At 38.5% G+C, this 20,545-nt stretch overlaps 1 protein-coding gene across 4 annotated transcripts in view; it reads left to right on the top strand.

The window, feature by feature from the left end:
* The window catches only part of IARS1 (isoleucyl-tRNA synthetase 1), a 178,299-nt gene that overhangs the window by 42,367 nt on the left and 115,387 nt on the right, over window positions 1-20,545 (top strand). For all 4 annotated transcript variants that reach the window (XM_038410534.2, XM_038410535.2, XM_043518835.1 and 1 more), the window contains 2 exons: window positions 5,296-5,418; window positions 6,744-6,835. In XM_038410534.2, the coding sequence (XP_038266462.1) occupies window positions 5,296-5,418; window positions 6,744-6,835 (215 nt within the window). The remainder of the gene's footprint in view (window positions 1-5,295; window positions 5,419-6,743; window positions 6,836-20,545) is intronic.

Raw genomic sequence — 20,545 nt, 5'->3', positions numbered from 1 at the left:
TTTTTTTTTTTTTTTTTTTAAAGGATGTTTTATTTCCTTTTCCTTTCCCCAATTTGCTTGAGATATTGAAGACTAGAAAAGTTGGACAGATTCTCTTAGGAGTTAATCAGTTGGCCTTTATAAACCCAGGAATTACCATATTAGATCAGACCTGTGGTCCGCTTAATCCGCTCTCCTGTCTCAGTGGCAAGCAACAGATGCCTCCAAGGAAGATGTGAGATATTTCCTAACCTTTGGTAGTTAGAAATTGGTTTAGTTCCTGGAGCATTAAATATATGCTTTCTTGCAAATTGTATGTTGGCATACTGCCACTCAGGATGTTTTTGTTATCCATCTAAATGTCCAATCCTTTTTTGAATCTTTGTTTTTTTTAGTAGTGACATCCTATTTAGTTGTCTCCTTTTGAAGAATGTGTATATTCCTATGCTTTATTTCATGTTGTCAAGATGAAAATTCTTGTCCAAATATTACACAGGAAAACCTCCTGCTTTTTTACTTTTAATTACATGAGTAGAATAAACTGGTTAGAGAGGCACAGAAGGTTCACAGTTTCCTTAATTTGACAATTGCCTCACCATATCTATAAATAAAAGCAGACTCAGGAACAAGTGTTAACTGAAAAGTGATGAACCCACACAAGGAGTGTTGGTGTGAAAAAGGAAGTTTGAAAATTTCACAGAACTTGTTACAGTTGTTAGTACACAAGGACTAAGCAGTAAAATCTAAATTAACTTAGAGAAAAAGCTGTCTGCTATGAAATAATTAGCAGTTAATTAAAATCAAAGTTTTTAAGAGATACTATCAGTTTAATGCATAGCAAATAGTGCATATATTGTGATATCGCTCCAACTCCACAGGCCAAATTTTCTGTTACTTGCCTGTAGAGTACACAACTTCACGATATAGCAAATTGATATCTGAATACATGGATATTTTGTTTTCAGAAGAAATTTATATAGCACATATTTAAATAACACATTTGATTTGAATGTTGAAACCTTTTCTTCTTGGGCATCTCTGCATTTCACCTCATCCCCTCCAGTTAGTTCAAAAAAGCACTTGCTCCTAAAGGCTGCTGTTAGGATCAGGGCTCCAATAAACTAAGTGCTGTTCAAACACATAGGGGGAAATATGTCCTTGTCCTGAAAAAGCTTTCAATTTAATAAAGAGAAAAACAGGTAGAGGAGAGAGAAGAGAGAGACCGCCTAAAAAGCCATGTGATCTTGGTTCTCATGAGCACGTTTTGTAGTTCAGTTTCCTCTCTATCACTTCATTTACTTTTTTTGTATTAGGAAGTGAAATGAATGGCACTGGCGTCGGGGCGGGAAGAAGGGGTATATTAGTAGCAACAAGGGAGGGGGAAGAGAGAAAAGTGGGAGCGTGTGGGGGGGGAGAGGAGAATCCAACCTTCCATATTTAAACATCTTAACCACTCACTACTTCTTCTGTTACCTAGTGTACTGTCTCTGAATAAAGCGAAGTCCCTTGAGGCAAGGATACATAATGAAGTAAAATGTGGCTTCAGTATGATTACAGTGGTCACAGTAATCCATTGGGGTTCCCCGCACAGGCTAGTCCTGCCGACTATGCCACTGTAATGGGTTCAGTCACAGAAATCCCCTTGGGACTGTCACCTGATGTGCTGAGACTACCTCCGAGCCCGTTTTCTCTGCCCGTTTGAGCCAGATACGCTAATCTGCTGTAACACAGTCCCAGGGTCTGACCCACGCCCCCAAAGCTGCAGACTTAACTGAAAACTGCTTAACAAGTGCTCCTGTCTCTAGCACCCAGACACCCAGCCCCCAATGGGATCCAAACCCCAAATGAATTCGTTTTACTCTGTATAAAGCTTATACCAGGGTAGACTCATAAATTGTCCACCCTCTATAACACTGATAGAGAGATATGGACAGCTGTTTGCTCCCCCAGTATTACTTACTTACTCTGGGTTAATTAATAAGCAAAAGTGAATTTATTAAATATAAAAAGTAGGATTTAAGTGGTTCCAAGTAATAACAGACAGAACAGAGTAAGTTACCAAGCAAAATAAAACAAAACACTCAAGTCTAAGCCTAATACATTAAGAACTGATTACAGATGAAATCTCACCCCCAGAGGTGTTCCAATAAGCTTCTTTCACAGACTGGACTCCTTCCTAGTCTGGGTCCAGCAATCACTCACACCTCGGTAGTTACTGTCCTTTGTTTCAGATTCTTCCAAGCATCTCCTGGGGGGTGGAGAGGCCATCTCTTGAGCCAGCTGAAGTCAAAATGGAGAGGCTTCCTGGGCCTTTTATATTCTCTTTCGAGGGCGGAAATGCCTTTGTTCTTCTGTGCAAAATCACAGCAACAAGATGGAGATTGTAACCACCTGGGCAAGTCACATGTCCATGAATGATTCAGTTTTTTGCAGGCCGCCGCTATCGTTTACATGTTAGTTGGAACATTCCCAGGAAAGCTCAGATGTGGATTGGCGTCTCCCAAAATCCATTGTCAGTTAAGTGTTTCTTGATTGGGAACTTACTCAGAATAGTCCTTTCTTAAGAAGCCGACCAAATGCTTCACTGATGCTACTTAGAATTAAACACATTGAGATACAAATACATAGCCAATATTCATAACTTCAAATACAAAAATGATACACACATATAGGCAGCATAATCATAACTAGCAAATTACAACCTTTCCATAGACATCTTACTTGACCTCCTTTGTACAAGATTAAGTGCAACTATAGGACCTTGGTTGCAACAATGATCTATACGGTCACAGTTCACATCAATAGCGTCACAGAATTCTTAACCAAAATTTAAAGGATAAAAAAGATGCAGTTAGTTCCAAAATACTTAGTCCAAGACCACTTTGTGTACTGTCTTCCCCCCAACTTGAGCTAATATGTCACCAAATAGCTCACAATTATCCAGCTCATGAAACTAAATATCACACAATTCAAAAAGAACATAGATCAGAAAACAAGACCAGCCTGCATAAATCTTGCATTAAGTTTCTAATCTTTGTTTATCTGAAAGTACATGCTACTAAAATTTAGCAGGCTAGACAGTTCTTCATCTACAGTCACATACATGGTTTTGAGTTTTTATTTTTCTGCTAGCTGTATAGTAGATCTTCTGCATTGTATAACCAGGGTTTGCCCCCATCCAGCTGTTTATTATGTAAGTGTTAATACCAGCCCCATACCTTGAATGGCACACGCTACAATGCTGCTAAATGCCTTGCCACTGAATGATATGGGCTTGTTATTGAGATGGTATAGAATCATGGTTGTTGCATCACAACCTTTATTTTAGTTGAAGTTTAGCTTTTAGTCCTAAATTTTCCATAACTTTTTTCAGTAATTTTCTTTGTAATTTTTTTCAAAGAAGGAAACATAATTTTTTCAATATAGATTTCTTTTCTAACTTCTGTTTCATTTTGCTTTTTTAATCTTTCGGTATGTCTGTGTCCCCAATGTGGACATAAAGATATCCGTCATGGACATACATGATCACTGCCTTGTTTTCTTATGGAGCTTGCTGTCATTGCAACTCTGATATCTGTGCCTGAATTCAGGCATGCTCAGCTAAGTAAGTTTTCACTAATCAAATGGTAGATCAGTCTGGAAAGCTTCAAGTCTGAGTTGTTCAGAGTCAAGGCACCCAGCAGTTGAAAACTGGAGTAATTAGGTTGTTATATAATTTGTGGGCTGCATTGATGATGCAAATACCACAGTGCCACCTCTTGGCCCAGATCCTATAATGCTGAGGGGTCATAGTCATATATAGGACAGATGTCAGTATGCTAGGCTTTTGTTGTGCTCTACATTGGCTCTTTCTCCAAAGCCTTTTACAGCTCATGATATTAGCCCTATTGGGGTAACTCCAGTTCTTGCTTTGTTTTTTCATCTGGGTTACACTAACACCACAATCTGCCTGCTACATGTAATGATAATGGAAGACTAACCAAGGAATTAGTCTAATAACCAAATGAGCTAAATGACACAGATGAGGCCAGATAGATACTTTACACGTAGTAGGCTGAGGAGGAGAAAGTCAGTCGTGTCTTCAGAGCCAATTGACTGCTGTAACCTGAGGGTGTTTTTTACATGTAAAGCTTTAGTCCTTGTAACAGTTGATTCAGTGCTCATTGTGAGTGACCTTCACTATTTCATCCTGTACCATAACACTTGATTGTAGCATGACTTCCCTGAGCAATATGGACAAGGATATAATAGCTGTGCTAGCCAAACAAATAGAAGCTGTTCTGTAGCATGATTTGATAATAAGGGCTTTGTCTGTGCTACAAAACAGAATTGCTGCTGACAAAGATTGCATCTAAGGAAGGTCTTAGCAGCAAATGTAAAGAAGGACTGACCACGTTCAGCACCAGTTCAGTTGCAACCATATCTAATGAACTTAGTCAATAGTGGTTTCTCAAACTCAAAGTCCATGCCTAATTTGGTCAGAAAAAATGCAATAGCCTTCAAGTGTCAAAAGGGGACCTCACCTATAGCACAAAGCTTTGCTTTTCAAGAAAATAAAATGATGCTATGGTTTCTTCCTGTTTCCTCCTGAAGGTGATGTCAGAGTTTTAATTGCTAACTTTTTTTTCTGTGCTGCTGTGCCTTTTGTGTCAAAAATGTACTTTCCAACTCCATTAGGAAATCAACACTTATGTTTTAATTTGGTGACAGTTTCAGGTTTGGCTGCTGTTTGGGATGAGTACTCTAACTGTCCTGACCGACGCCCCCCCACCCCCACTTAAAGCATGAGAGTATTTGATGCGTCTGTTGCTTAGTTTTATTTATTGAAAGGCCTGAGAATTGAAGCCTTGGAGGAAATCATATCAGTTAAATGTGGAGAGCATGGACCTAGGAGTGGACATCTCTTAAAACTACATGCCTTCTGAGAAACAGCATTACAGGCATGTGCTTTAAGGAGATGCCACAACTTCAGTGTACCCTCTTAATTCATACAATAGCATGAAACGTATTCCCCCAGCCCTTTACTTTGAAATGATGGGCAGAGGCTGTAAAATAGAACAAACTTGTTCCCTTCACTAGGAAACTGGCACAACCCTAAGTGATAGGGAACAAGTGTGCCCTACATCATTCTTTTCATCTTGATGGATGAAGTATATTGCTTAAAAATGCTTTCAAAAGTGTTTTTTGGGATTATTTGACTGTTTGTTTATTGTCTAATTGTGAAGTAGCTTTATATTAAATTTTTAATCTGTTTTCTTAGGTCTTGACTTTTGAAAGCTAGATTTAGGAATAACATATTTTGTACTTCTCTTTTAGGATGACTACAGAGTCTGCATGGATTTTAATATTATTCAGAAAGATTCTGTTCCAGTTTGTCCTGTTGATGCTTCAGGCTGCTTCACAGCAGAAGTGATGGATTTTGCTGGACAATATGTGAAGGTTGGTGGAATAGTAAAGTTTTTTTTTTTATTTTTTTAATTTGATCTAGCATTTACATGTGGTAGAAACTCATTTTTCTCTCCCCGGTGGTTTTGTCTTCAGTAATTTTTTTGATGGCCATGTTACAAAGACTTGTATTAAAAAAGGTTATCCTTCTCCAGTTGGGACTACAACAGAGAAATACGGATTTCTTTTGTGCTGTCACTACACAAAATGTTCATTACGATGTTGGGCAAATAAGTAACTTGATATGTTAACAATGATGTAAGTCTTAGAAAAAAGAAAGGAGAGTGTACTCTAGTGCCTGCTCTATATGCCTGTGATGTGAAGAATAAAGTTTTGTTTTGTTTTTTAAATAAGGCTCTCCCACTCATAACATTGATAGCTAAACACGTTTAAAAAAAAAAGGAAAATGGTATGAAAACTGTAAAGCTTAAACCCATGATGCACATATAGGATGATGCACATGAATTGAAATATTTTCCAGTTACCATCTAATATGTATAAGGCAGTAAGATAAATAGGAAATATTGAGCATCTCATGTTTAGGATACTGGTACTGTAAGCCAGAGTTGAATGCTTTTAAAAATGTTTTCATGATACTGAATTGTCTTTTCACCATGGGAACACTGTTCTTTGATTAAAAAAAAAAACGTGCTAGGAAGTTTGATAGGAGTATTTTGTAGCAATTAACTAGTCTAGCAGGCTTTCTTTGAATATCAGTTGCTGCTCTGATTTTGGGCCTGAATTAAATACAACTGTTCAATCTAATAATAAAGGTTCAGTTGGTGAGGTGTTATAAAAGATAAAATGTCTTCTATTGGTTTCTAGGCCTTCATATCTAAATTTAGAATCATTCCACATCAGTTTCACACTATAAAGTAGTACAAATTTAGTGAAGAGGTTCAAAGATCAGGTTTGAAGCAATTGCATCAATACATGCCAAAGACTTAATGTTTTCGTATCAAAACAGCATGGCTGAAAACATAACTGAATTTGTGCATCTGGCTGGTGTTGGGTATGCTTAAATATTTTTAAAGAAAGTTATAATGTACACACACAAAAATAAGGTGAAGTTAGAATTGCAGGTATGCATCCCAGTTTGGGAAGCATGTTCTCTTTCAAGAATATTAGAGTAGTTGTTATAGCACCTCCACAGTAGATGCACATAATTGAGAATTTACAAATTATGCAACCATAACGTTGTTTCACATCATAGCATGTAAATATTGATTTTTTTTTTTAATTGAGGACCCAATCATGAATTAACTATTATAGGGAATTTTCAAAGTTCTGTTTAGAAAACTTTTTTTTTTTCTTTTCAGGATGCAGATAAGAACATCATCAAAACTCTGAAAGAACAAGGTAGACTGATTCACACCAGTACTTTCAAGCACAATTATCCTTTCTGCTGGAGGTAAGAAGAGAAATACATTCAACTTTCAGATTAATAGAGAAATGCAAGGGTTATAACTAGTAATTTCTTAAGTGTGGTTGTTTTTCTTGATGGTTTTTTTGGCAAGGATAGTGAAAGTACAAGAAATGAAGTACAGCTGAATTGCAATTAACTTGTGGCACTGAATTAAATTTGAAAATGTAATTTAGTTCTAGAAGTGATTTTTCTTTTTTTGTGTTTAAAACACGCGGTCATTTAATTCCAAAATTGAGAGTAGATGCCTGATCTTCTTCCAAATGACAGCAAACATTGGAAAGGAACTAAGTGTCCAGTTCTCTGCTCCAAACTTGGGTGGGCACATACGTGAAATGTGTTCATTCATAGCTTTACTGAATCTGCAAAACTTCTGCCCAACTTCTGTCTGAAAATGCTACCTACCAGTCAGAAGTGGTACTTTTGGCAAGATTATGCTGGAAAACTTGTTAAATGTGAGCTTGCAGTATGTCTTGTATTAGACTAATCTGCTGGTTTCTCACTTTAAAGGGCTTCACTGTTTGTTAAATAAACAAAAAAAAAAAATCTAACAAATCCAAAGGGATTTCTGCCTTGGAAATTTAAAAGTTGACTGGATGACATTTAGTGGAGGCTCTTTGAACATTTTCTTGACAGATATATTTTCAAAGTGGCTTAAACTCTATTTTTATGTTTAACCGTTCAGTGTATTGGATTAAACAGTTTTTTCCATCTCTACTATAATTACTATCTTTATCTTATTTAAATTACACAGATTTCCTCAGGTTTTTAGAATCCCATGAGACTCTGGTTACTTAGTATCTTCAAACTGAGCCATTGTACTCCTACTAGATACTGTTGATAAAAAAATAAATAAAGCTGATAAGTCAATCCACATGAATGTTTGCATATTGTATGAATTGATTTTATTACAGTAGATGCTCATTAGTAGTGACATATCGGAGACCTTTTGCTATGTTGCTCCTAAGTGGCTGTTCCTGTTATGGGGAGTGTTGTCTGACTAGCCTGCTTTTTCTGATACGTAAAACAGTACAGTACACCAAAGGCAGCACACCCCATTGATGCTCAGCACCCCTTCACTTATAAGGCCGGCTGCAAAAGCCTTCACCGCACCCCTCAAATCGAGCCAAAGCTTCAAGTCCCCTCCTCACCATAAGCAAGGTCCCCCTGACCTCTGCCCCCCAGGTGCTCTGGTGGGGGTGTGTCTGCGGTCCCTTGATAGCAGGCATGTCACATTCCACTCAGCCCTGGGACTGCCACAGCGCCAGCTCAGCCCGCAGGGCCTGGTTCTCCTGCAGCAGGTGGGAGAGTGCCCCCTCCAGCTGGGGAGAGATTGGGGAGGCAGAGAGAGGAGACAAAACTTATTACCCCAGTCAGAGCAGGGGTTCAGTGCCAGAGAATCCAAGCCCTGCCCCTGGGGCAGAGGGGTGAGTGGGGGACACTGAAACCAGTTTGGTCCAAGATGGCTCCTGCTAATGATGGCTCATGAGGAAGTGGAAGGCATGGGGTGGGCTGTGGTATATGAAGTGTTAAGGGTGTTTCGGAAGGGATGGGATAGTTGGGGTGAATGGGTCAGGGGATTCCCCAGTCAGCAAAATGACTTGACTGAGCCTGGCTGCAGGGTACAGGCTGAGGATGCTCCCACTGGCAGCTTCATGCTCCACCCTGGTGAGGGTGGGCTGGCTGGCTGGGGAGGATACTGTGCACAGCCTGCAATGGAGGGGCGTGATGGCTCCTAGCATGGACGGCGGAGACATAGGGGAGAAGGGGACAGGTCAGTGGCCTGGGGAAGGGGGTCGTCCGACCTCCTACTGCAAAACAGCACACCCGCACCCTGCTGCCAGCAGCCGAGATACTCCCCTAAATAAATAAAATAACAACTCCCCCAGAATCTCCCTAACCACTTGCAAGCCACATGCTGAGGAAGGGAGGAAGAAATCTTCCAGCTGCTCCTCTGCTGCTTCCTCAACCCCATCTCTCCCCTCCCCCGAAAAATCCCTCTTCCAGACCCTCTCCCCAAACTCCCCACTTCACATGCTCTCCCCACAGGTTCTGTCAGGCAGGGCAAGTGGACTGCGCTGTGTGCCTTGGAGCTGCACTCAGGGCCAGGGTTGGGAGGGGAATGGGAAGATGCAGTTTGGGGAGGCCATGCCCCTATATGCCCCACGCTCCCCCAAACTCTGCCCCTGATGTGATGTCACAAATGTTGGTCGTATGTGGCTGCTATGGTGTTGTTACTGAGTTGACAATTCTCGGTAGGGAAAATGTTCCCAGGGGAAATGTTGCGCGTAAGTGGCGATTGCTCTTACAAGGTGTTGCTGCAGACAAGCATCTACTGTACTCTGTCACCTCTTGCTGGAATTCAGCTGGCTTAAAGGTATTGGTGGCTACATCATTTACCAAAAACTGCAGATAATGTGATTTTATGATTTACATTGGCCCCCAAAAATGCACATTTTGATCAATGTTAACAGTAGTGTACAGCATAAATTTGTCACTTAAAAACTGAGATACTTGGCAGTTGTTCAAACCAATTGAAGCTCAAGTTGCCTGTAAGTTTTACTCACCTTTTGAAAGTATGGATGTGATAATCAGACTTTTCTGTACAGTTAAGGATCTTTAGATAAGCGTCGTTAATCTAATATATTGAACTGCAGAGCCATCTGCAATTCTAACTGTGTGTTTGTATATAATATATATTACATAATGCAACACATAGTTTATATCCTTTATTCCAGTTTATTCATATTTTAAAAAGAGGTGTTGGTGGAGGGATATTGTGGAAGGAAGCATGAGTTAGAAACTTTGGAGGCTGCTAAAATTAAGACTTTGATATCACTGCTTAGATTTGTGCTAAATTTGGAGTGAGTAAAAGCAACAAAAAAAGATAAATCCACTTGAAAATCTAACTTTTTCATATATAGAATTAAATGTGTGAGGCCAGTCACATTTTCCTTTTACAGTGAGGCTGTATACTGGTAATCATGCAAAGGTGAATTGTGGACAAGTTTTCATATTCACATAGTTACCTTTGACTTGCTTAGTGTGGAAATGGGTGCACTGCCATAGATATCTTTTCTCATTTTATGAAATGAGAAATACTTACTGTATTTCTAACCATATTTTTAAAAAGTTAGTTTTTGGGAGTCCTAATGATGACTAGGAGTCATTATGCTCCTCTGATTTTTGAAGGCGGTAGCATATACAGTAACTCCTCACTTAACATCGTTTTGTTGCTGATCTATTAGAGAACATGCTTGTTTAAAGTTGCGCAGTCCTCCCTTATAATGTTGTTCGGCAGCCGCCTGCTTTGTCCACTGCTTGCAGAAAGAGCAGCCCATTGAAGCTAGCTGGTGGGGGCTTGGAACTAGGGTGGACCAGCAGCCCTGCTATCAGCTCCCCCTAAGTTCTCTGTACAGCAGTCACCCAGCAGGCTATCAATTGCTGGGCAGTTCAGCTGTCCCTCCCCCCACTGTCGTGTGCTGGTCCTGCCCTCTGCCTTGGAGCTGCTCCCAAGAGCCTCCTGCTTTCTGTGCAGGGTATGGAGGGAAGAGGGGTGCTAATGTCAGGGTGTCCCCCTCGCCCTGCTCCTGCCTCCCCGCTCCTTTACTCCATCTCCACAGAGCAGGTGAGGGACACCAGGACGGAGGGAGCATGCTGGCAGCAGCTGTTGTCTCAACTTGCTGACCTACTTAAAAAGGCAGTGTACTTAGAATGGGGTCAGAGTACTTAAAGGGGCAATGCATGTCTCTCTCTCACACGCATGGTGTGTGGCTGTGTCTTTCTCTGCTATGCTGTCTCCCCTCCCTACATTCGTTCTGCCTTTAGAGTTGAAGATACATTAACAACAATGTGTTAACCCTTGAGGGCTCAGCCGAGTGCTAGTTTATCATTTAGCGGTAAGGCATTCCCTGGGAAATATCCCACCCTCTTCCACCTCTGACTCCACCACCTCCACAACCAAGCTTCACAATCATCATTGCTGTGTACAGTATTAAATTGTTTGTTTAAAACTTATACTGTGTATGTGTGTGTGTATTTATAGTCTTTTATCTGGCCAAAAAAATCCCCTCTCCCCCCATTTATAGTAATTCTTAAGGGGAAATTGAATTTGCTTCACATCTTTTCGCTTAAAGTAGCATTTTCAGGAACATAACTGCAATGTTAAGCGAGGAGTTACTGTATTGGGTTTCCTCTGCATTTTTAAGCACTTAATTAAATATTTGGTATGGAAGAGAAATAAACTGAAGGAGAATAAATTACATTAATTGGTGTTATATGATGCCTTCAGAGGCTATCTTGATGTGAGATCCAATGAATGCTTTTTTTCAGTTTGCTGAGTCTGTTTCAGTTTTGTTTTTTCTTCTGTCTCCCCACATGGAGATAATAAAGATGGGCAATGTTGTCAGTTTTATTCACTGTGATGATTAATAAAGTAATGTCAGTGGCTGTGATTCTTCAACCTCTGGAATTGTTTTTTTGTAGATTAATCATCGTCAGTCTTGAGTTAAAGAATTTTTCTACCATAGTGGCTTTCATCTGATGGCCTGTGGGCCTCTTGGTGGTCACATAGTGCTGGCTGTCTTCCTAATTTCAAGTTGTTAAATCACATTAGAAGTAGCTAAAAATATTTTTCCATGTAATAAATTCTTGTATCAGCTACAGGGACATTATGCAATTGTGAATGGGAGGATAGTAGACGGCTATCACAGATGGGAGGGGTGCAATTAGACAATTGCAGGCCACACTTGGGAAGTCTTGAGAACCTTGGTGTTGTGATCACTGATTGAAGGCTTTCTTTTAAAGATGTCTGAAATCTGCTTTTTTTTTTTTTAAAGATTTGTTACGTTAGGCAATAATTGCTGCTTACTGTTAGAGCCTTCCAACTTTGTATAGCTAAAGCAGTGGTGCTCAACCTATTTACCGTTTTGGGCCACATCCAATGTATGGATGGCCCGGAGGATGTCACATGGGCTGCAGCTCTGTCCTGACTGGGCTGCAGATTGAGAACCACCGAGCTAAAGGGACATCTTTGTGCTTTGCCACTGAGTTGTAAATTGTCCAGAAGAATACGAATCTTGAGCTACCAATTATAGCGCTAATCAGCTAGTGAAAGCAAGTTAATTGCAAGCCTCTAGCTGGCAATAAGCAAACTCCCAGGATCATAAGGGCAGAATAAAAGTCTAGGCAAGGGGCTCATCCCATCACATGGCTTTCCACCCCTGCTTAGTCTGCTTCCTCCCACCCAATACCAGAAAAGCTCCTGACCCAGTCAAAACAATGATCAGCTTCAGGGCCGGGGAGATACTGCTTCACTGGGCTTCTAAAACAGGAGGGAGAAGCACTTCCACCGGCAAGCCCAGCTCCCACATCTCATTAGCTCATTCTGTGGTGACTGAGACAGCTTCCCATTCAGATTTTTTCATGACCTGAATCTCTCAATTCTTTGTGACTGTAAAAAAAAAAAATGAAAAATCTGAGAACCACTGCTCTATTGTAATCCACCATGCAGACCTCTAAGATGTGCTGACAGTTAGTTCTTTGCCCAGCTCAGCCTAATATAAAGCAAGTTATAATGCATCCAAAATCTGTTGACAACTATGGCCTTCTGTTTTCTTTCCAAAGACTACATATTTGAATGTGTGGGATTGAGAAATAAAATATATGGGGAAAATTGCGTTATATGAAGTTTTACACTTCAGGATTGTTTGTATTCAACCTCTTGAGAGAGTCAGACATCTAACTCACTGTTGAGTTAGATTTGATCTGCTCTTACAATATCAAGAAAACCCTAGACCAGGGGTTTTCAACCTTTTTCTTTCTGAGCCCCACCCCAAACATTGAAAACTCTGGGGCCCAACTGTGCCACAACTGTCTTTTCTGCTTATAAAATCCAGGGCTGGCATTAGGGGGTAGCTAGCAGAATTATTCCCCAGGGGGTCAATGAAGCTAAAATCCTCAGGCTTTGACTTCAGCCCCAGGTGGTAGGCCTCAGGACCCTGGGCTTCAGTCCCATGAGGTGGGGCTTTGGCTTTCTGCCCTCGGGCCCAGCAAATCTAATGCTGGCGCTGCTTGGTGGACCCCCTGAAACCTGCTTGTGGCCCCAGAGGCTCTTGGACCCCCGATTTGAGAACCACTGCTCTAGACCAGTTGAAATGTATCAGTTGTGTGAAATATTGGCAGCCCAAAAATGCAGCCAAGTGCATGAAAACCAGTACATGAAAATGACTCATCATTTTCATTGTTTATCTCAGAAATGCATAAAGTAAATAAAGACTTTAAACAATAAAGAACAAAGTTAGGTTTTTAACAATGTAGTTCAGTAATCTGGTAAGAATATTTGGTTTCAAACTGTTTTTTGATCCAAGTCTCTCTTTAAGAAGAAACATATTTTTAATACTGTTTCACTTCTAAAAAAGCTTTAAAATTAGTGTGACCAAACAGCATGTGTGTAAAATTGGGATAGGGGGTAAGAGATAATAAGAGCCTATATAAGAAAAAAGACCCAAAAATCGGGACTGTCCCTATAAAATCGGGACATCTGGTCACCCTATTTAAAATTGTACTAATCCTACTCAAAACATTTTGGCAGCAGCATTGATATAAGGACCTAGATAAATCTAGATACTTGGAAAAGTACAGACTTCTTTTAATGCCACTAGATGGAATCCTTAGGCAATGAGCATTTCTTTTGCTCTGTATCAAGGATCACCTTTAATTCTCCTTGAACAACATCATTATCTTATCTAGGTTGAGATTACCCTGGGAGAGGGGGGAAAATGCCCTTCATGTATTGTTTCCATGATGAGTTGGCAAATCACTGTGTCTGAGAGACTTTATTCTATAACTAATGCAATCTTATTTTTCTGATGTAGCAAACTTTACAGTGCTGGACGTTAAGCCAAACCAATATTATAGGGGTGCCTTACACAAGACAGAAATGCTACTATTGCAGTCTGTATTTGCTTTTCTACTAATGATGGTAAGTTGCAAGCAATACTGGGAGGCAGACACTCGGTTGGAAGGAAGTAATAACAGATTTCAGTCACTTACAAACTTCATTTCAGTGCCAGCAGAAGCAAAAACCATCGCTGGGATGTGCTTTAAGTAGAGGAATAAATTCTCAAATTGTTGTTTTTTTTTTTTTTTTTTCCCCCCAGTTTCCTAGTAGGTTTGTTTTGAGCAATATAGGATAATTTAGCTGAGCCTGAGCTGCTTTACTGAGGGCATGTTATCCGGATTTTTCTGTTAAGTTACTTAACAATTCTTCATCCTTCTCCCTGAAAGTGGGCAGTTCTGAATTCCCTAACAGATCAAGCAAAGGTGAATAAAAATTGATATTTAAAAAAAAAAAAACAAAAAACCAAAAAAAACAACTTTACAAGTTTTTATTTAAATCAGATACTTCGATTTAATTTTTTATTTAAATTAAATACAGTTTTACTTTAAAAAATAAACCTGTTTTGAAATGATGACGACCTATGTTAAGGCCTAAATTTACTCTAATCTATTAAATTAAATTTAAATTAAATTAAAAAATATTAAGGAGGGTGGATTTGATTTAAATCTATTTGATTTAAATCACTAGTCAGAAAGACTGGATTTAATCATGGATTTCTACATAAATGTGCATTCTTCTTGGTTGTTATAACCTTAGTACATATTCTTCACAACTCAACAGATAGATGTAGGTTTCATTTTTAGAAGATACACATTTTTAAAAAAAGAAAAGGAATACTTGTGGCACCTTAGAGACTAACAAATTTATTAGAGCATTAGCTTTCGTGAGCTACAGCTCACTTCATCGGATGAAGTGAGCTGTTGCTCACGAAAGCTTATGCTCAGATAAATTTGTTAGTCTCTAAGGTGCCACAAGTACTCCTTTTCTTTTTGCGAATACAGACTAACATGGCTGCTACTCTGAAACCTGACCTTTTTAAAGTGATTTATTTTGAAAACTTTTCAGATTAGTTTTACAGCTATATCAGAAAATGAATGATTGTTCAGTGATGTCATTTACCAAAGGTAATTGAAGCAGATATTTATGAAGTTATTGGGAGGTGAACTATCTCCAATTCGCCAGGTTAATCATTAATATTTGGAGGATTTTCTTGCTATGGTGTATTAGGAGGAGAACATCACCAGATAGACATTTAAATTGTTTTATTGAACTAAAACAACAACAAAGTTATGTATTCTGGATTTTTTTCTTCAACAACAAACAAGCATATGAATTTTTGAATTTAGTTAAACATTCAAGATTTTTAAAATGAGGTTTGTTAAAATTGTTTTTAACTAAAACAGTTAAATGAAATTTAAATAAACAAAAATCAAATGGACTATGTCAGCCAGGCCAACATGAGAATCTTAAAATATTGGCTTCTGCAGCTAACTCAGTCATCTTCACCTTCATTTTCCTGTTTGTTCATCATCTGGAAAAGAAAAACCAGCTTTCCTGCTTTTTCAGGTCCCAAATGATTTCTCAATTTGGAATGAATTAGTCCAAAGGAAGAAAATATTCTTTCTACGCCGGCAGAAGAAGCTACTGCTGTCAAAAGTGAGATTATCACTTCAACAGTCTCTGAATCCAAGTGCTTAAGTGACTTCCACCAGTTCACTGGTGTGACTTTCTTTAAAACATCATCAGCAAACCTATATTTCTTGAATGGTTCACCCATAGCTCTGAAGTTTATTATAGTTGGCATTATGGAGGGATAATTGCTGGATGTCCATGTCATAACGAACTCCTCTTCTTCAGCAGTTAAGGTTTGACTCTGGTACTGAGTATTGAGAATATCTGCAAGAAAATGAGCTGGAGATAGTGCTTGTCCCATTCGTTTTTTTTTTTTTTTTAATGCTTGTAATTTAACTCTGTCTTTGCATATTTCTCTTTTTAAGATCTCACTCAGTTCCTTCCAGATTTCAACAGTGTCAGCAATAAAACAGCTATTTCTCTGCATTTTGTTCAAGGCTACAGAAATAGGCTTCAGGGTACTCGTCATGTGTTCAACATTTCTCTTAAGCCCAATGTTGAGAACTTTGGCTGTGACCGTAGCATCTATTTTTTCATGATTTTGTTCACAAATTGTCATCAGATTAGGCCAAAAATAGTGCTCAAAACAGTCCACACCTGAGTTCCATCGCATGTCTTATGGGAGAGTTAGCTTGGTTCCTCCCACTGTTTTCAGAGCAGCTGCTGCAAAGTGGTTGTTATGGGAGTATTTTGCAATTTCAACAACATTAGCCTTTATTTCTGGAATGCTGAAGTCTTTGGCTAGGAGGTGCATCAAATGAGCACTGCAACTGTATGTTATTAGCTTGGGACTCTCTTCTAAACAATTTCTTCTCATCTTGGATACATTTGCAGCATTGTCTGTGACCAAGCTGCCTACTGGACATTTGAATTTTTTGTCACCGTTTGTTATAGCTTTTACTGCTCCTTCTTGTAAGTATTCTGCTGTATGTGCATTTCCTGATGTGTCAATTGTTTCTGTAAGGAAGACATTCCCTTCTTCTGTTGTCACACAAGCACATACAACAGGATCATTGTGGACATTGCTCCACCTATCAAGACATACCTTTGCACACTGCGCAATTTCTCTTTCATACACCTTTATCCAGCAATTTGCCTGCGACATCTGCTCTGTTGGGTGGACTGTATGCTGGTTTTAATGACTGAACCATGTTAATGAAGTGTGGGTTCTCAATCATACGGAAAGGAGAGTTTGTTGCATAAACCAACTGGGCAATTTTTTTAATCAATTACCTCTTTTTGTAATCTGCTGGTTCTTATCTTATGGTTGTTTCTGGATGATGGAGATTTTTTTTTTCTTTTTGCTACAGGTGATGTACTGTGGCTATGTGACATACATGATATGACTGAAACACTATCTTTGGCAGATAACTCTGAAACTATAGAAAATGATTGTGATCTTGAAGGTGGATAGTCTTCAGAATCCTGTATATTGAGGATGGATTCTCCTAAACAAAATAAGTCAATGCAGTTGTTTAATTTTTGTTACCATACTGCTCATTTAGTATTACTCACTGCATTCACTGACGCTCAGTTCTACTTTAAAGGTGAAATCGTAAAAGGAAGATCTGCCTATTTCAAATATTTATTTTTTATCACAACTGCATCTAAAATGATTAGGACCATAGAGTAACAATTATATTTTTTGCTCAAACATAATAATTCAAGAATAGTGCAGAAGGAAGACAGGCAGTCCTTAAGAAAAACGTATGAAATAAAAAAGTTTACCAACTTGAAGATCCTGCATGTTCAGACATGTTCCTTTCACCATCTTCAACACAGCTTCCTCCTGAGAAGGAACACTTTTTTTTCCTCAAGATGTTGTTTCATTTGGACGATCAGGCGTTGCATTTCTTTGTTGCACTGTTTGCATTTTGCACATCATGCCTGTCTTACTCACAGGTAGAGGAACTTCATTAAAATATTCCCAAACTGGGTCTCTCTTACAGCTTGCTGCCATTATAGGTTTTCCCTTCTAATGAGAGAATGGTATGGTAGATCTCAAATCAATGAAGGCTACACTCAGAAAGACCTCAAGACTTCTGGAATATGCTCCTCCAACAGTTTCACTTTTGTTTTTACTGCCTATCCCTCCCTTCTCACATTTATCTCCAGACTTCTTCTCCCTGTCCAGATCTATTCCTCCCCTAACAGTCTTCTATTCATTGAACTTTTTAAAACTTTGCACTTTTAGAGAGGTAAGGGATTGACTCTGTACACAAATTTGCAGAGGGAGAATAGTGTTGAGGTCTGTTATTTCTCACCTCTATGTATTTATTTATTTATTTATTTAAAACATTTTTTGCTGTTAACAAGCATGTTATCTCTTGAGACACAAATCCACAGTTTGAGAACTGTAAAACTAAGCATCTCTTATGGTATCTTCTAGACTGAGCGCCATTGGGTAGATAGCAAGATTAACCTAAATAATCTATACAGAAGCCCCTGGAGCCCCATAAGATTTGGATCCCTAATTCATGAACTATTGGAAATCATTTACAAAACTTTTCTTAAACATTACATGAATATATTGTCTCCTTAGATTTAGAATTAGAATTTATAATGCCTATTCCATGATGAGATATCTTTGAACTATAATGTATCTTAATTAACATTATCTTTAGATAGGTTTTTTTCCTCAAAAAGCTTTTTATGAAAAATATCCGATTTAAATAAAACAGATTTTTTTTAAAAAAATCATTGATTTTTATCCACCCTGATATTAAGCAGTACATGCCTGCTGCTGACATTTTGAAGAAAGTCAAACCACTGAACCAGAGTTAGCTGAAGTGCTAAACCAGCTTTTGATAGCAGTTGCCTCTTCAGTAGGTGCAGAGAGAATATTTTCTTCATTTCAGTTTATTCAGCAAGTTCAGTTCACTAACCTAGTTTATTCAAAATTGAGAAACCAAATAGGAAGTTGAAAAAGTAACGAAAATGGCTTTCCTCTTCCAGTCTATAAATAAAACCTAGCTGTGAGAGGAGATAAGATCTACTCGTTCTAAAAACCTGAAGCACATAGGAGCTAGAAACAATGAGTTAAATTCACTAAATCGATTTTTTTAAATAAATCAGTTAATTTAAAATGCAAAACATGTTTTGATAAACATTCCGATAAACTTTTATTATGTAACCAGTACATTTAAGATTTTTTTGGTTCGTTAAAAGTATTTTAAAATGCTATTTTTGTGAATTTTTAATTGAATTTGAATTTCTGAATAGGACTTGTCGTAAATTACAAATAAAAATTGTATAGAAAATAAACATATTCACCATTTTATAATATAATTAAATGTAAAAATTAAGATTTTGAATAAATTAACTATATAATTGCTTAAGTAAATGTATATAGCTGTCGTGTATCTTCCTGGTTATCAGAAAGAAATTCCAAATTTAGTGTAAAAGCTATATTTAGTTGCAAATCAACATGTTCTAATGTTATCAGTTAATTTGGATCAAGCTTTCTTTAGGAATATAGCTAAAAAGTACAAATGCAAAACACAAACTCAATTATTTAAATCAAGTTTTTCTGCTTGCTGATGTCAAGAGTTGTTCTTCCTTTAATACATGATCAGAACTAAGGTCCTTTGTAAGTTGTCATCCTGTTGCTATGATACACATTCAGATAAGTCTTAAAAGTAAATCGCAAACAATAGGGAAAAATGGTGACTGCTTGGAAAGTGCATAGAAAACGGAGCCTTGCAAAGTTCCTTTAACTGACATTCGTGAGAAATGTGACCCCACATGAACTTGATATTCTAATATCAACAGTGCTCAACTTGATAAAAGTGTCAGTAACAGGCAATCTAAGAACTGTGAAAGATAAGAGGTAGAAGAAAGTGTGACATCTGAAGTCTATGCCAATTATTCCAGCCTTTCCATGCATGTCTATAGCTGTAGCAACATCAAGAACCAATAGCTGTTGGTTGTATATTTTGTGTCATCAGCCACAGTGAAAGCGAAGGTAGAAAGCTTAAAGGATGATAGGTTGGAAGTCAGTTTCTTAATTTAAATTATTTCAGGTTTATTAAAATGACAAGAAAATGGGAAGAGTGACAGATGGGTGAGGTAATATCTTTTTTACTGGACCAATTTTTGTTGGTGAGAGAGAGATGAGCTTTTGAGTTTACACAGAGCTCTTCTTTAAGTCTGGGAAATATACGCAGGTTTTGTCTACACTACCTTGCTTTTAGCAACATGGGTGCGCCAGCACAGCTGTGCTGCTAAAAGGCGTGTAGCGTAGCAGCAGCTTTGTTGGCAGGAGAGCGCTCCTGCCGACAAAGTGCTGTTAACACCAGCGCTTTTCGTTGGTAAAACTTTTGTTGCTCGGGGTGTGAGGTGTGTGTTTTTTTTTTTTTTAAATCACCCCTGAATGACCAAAGTTTTGCCAACGAAGATCCAGTGTAGACAAAGCCTTAGTGTAACCGCTAAATACAAGGTGGAGCAGATAGTTTAGCGTAGTAGTTAATGCATTTGAAGGGACCATTCAAGGTGCAGTGGCCAGTTAATACTGATCCAGTCATCGGGAGTGGGGGCAAGGAGGGGGGGATTAGTGGGTTACAGATTGTTGTAATAAGCCATAAATCCAGTCTGTGACTTTTAGTGTCTAGCAAAGTTATGAGTTATCAGCTCCCAGGTTCGTCTTTTGAATGTATTGTGCAGGTTCCCTTTGAGGATAAGGCCTGAGCAGTCAGATATAGAGTGACTGCTTTGTGAAAAGTTTTCTCCCACAGGTGATAATGGCTACATTGCATAAAAGAAAATGGAAAAGTAGTAAGGATATCCAGAATTAAATGTAGGCAGCCAAGTTAAAAGTATTGTAGCCATGTGGGTTCCAGGATATTGGAGAGAGAAATATCAGATCTGAAAAAGAGCTCTGTGTAGCTCGAAAGCGTGTCTCTTTCACCAACAGAAGTTGGTCCAATAAAAGATATTACCTTACTCACGTTGTCTCAGCCAAATTAAAATGTGTTCCGAAAACATGCATTAGAACAGTGGTTCTTAACCAGGGCTACATGTACCCCTTGGGGTACATAAAGATATTCTAAGGGGTACATTAACTCATCTAGATATTTGCCCAGTTTTACAACAGGCTACATAAACAGCACTAGTGAAGTCAGTCCAAACTAAAATTTCATACAGACTGACTTGTTTATACTCTCTAT

This window comes from Dermochelys coriacea, chromosome 7 (assembly GCF_009764565.3).
Source record: "Dermochelys coriacea isolate rDerCor1 chromosome 7, rDerCor1.pri.v4, whole genome shotgun sequence".
NCBI lineage: Eukaryota > Metazoa > Chordata > Testudines > Dermochelyidae > Dermochelys > Dermochelys coriacea.
This window is presented reverse-complemented; position numbering and strand designations above follow the sequence as displayed.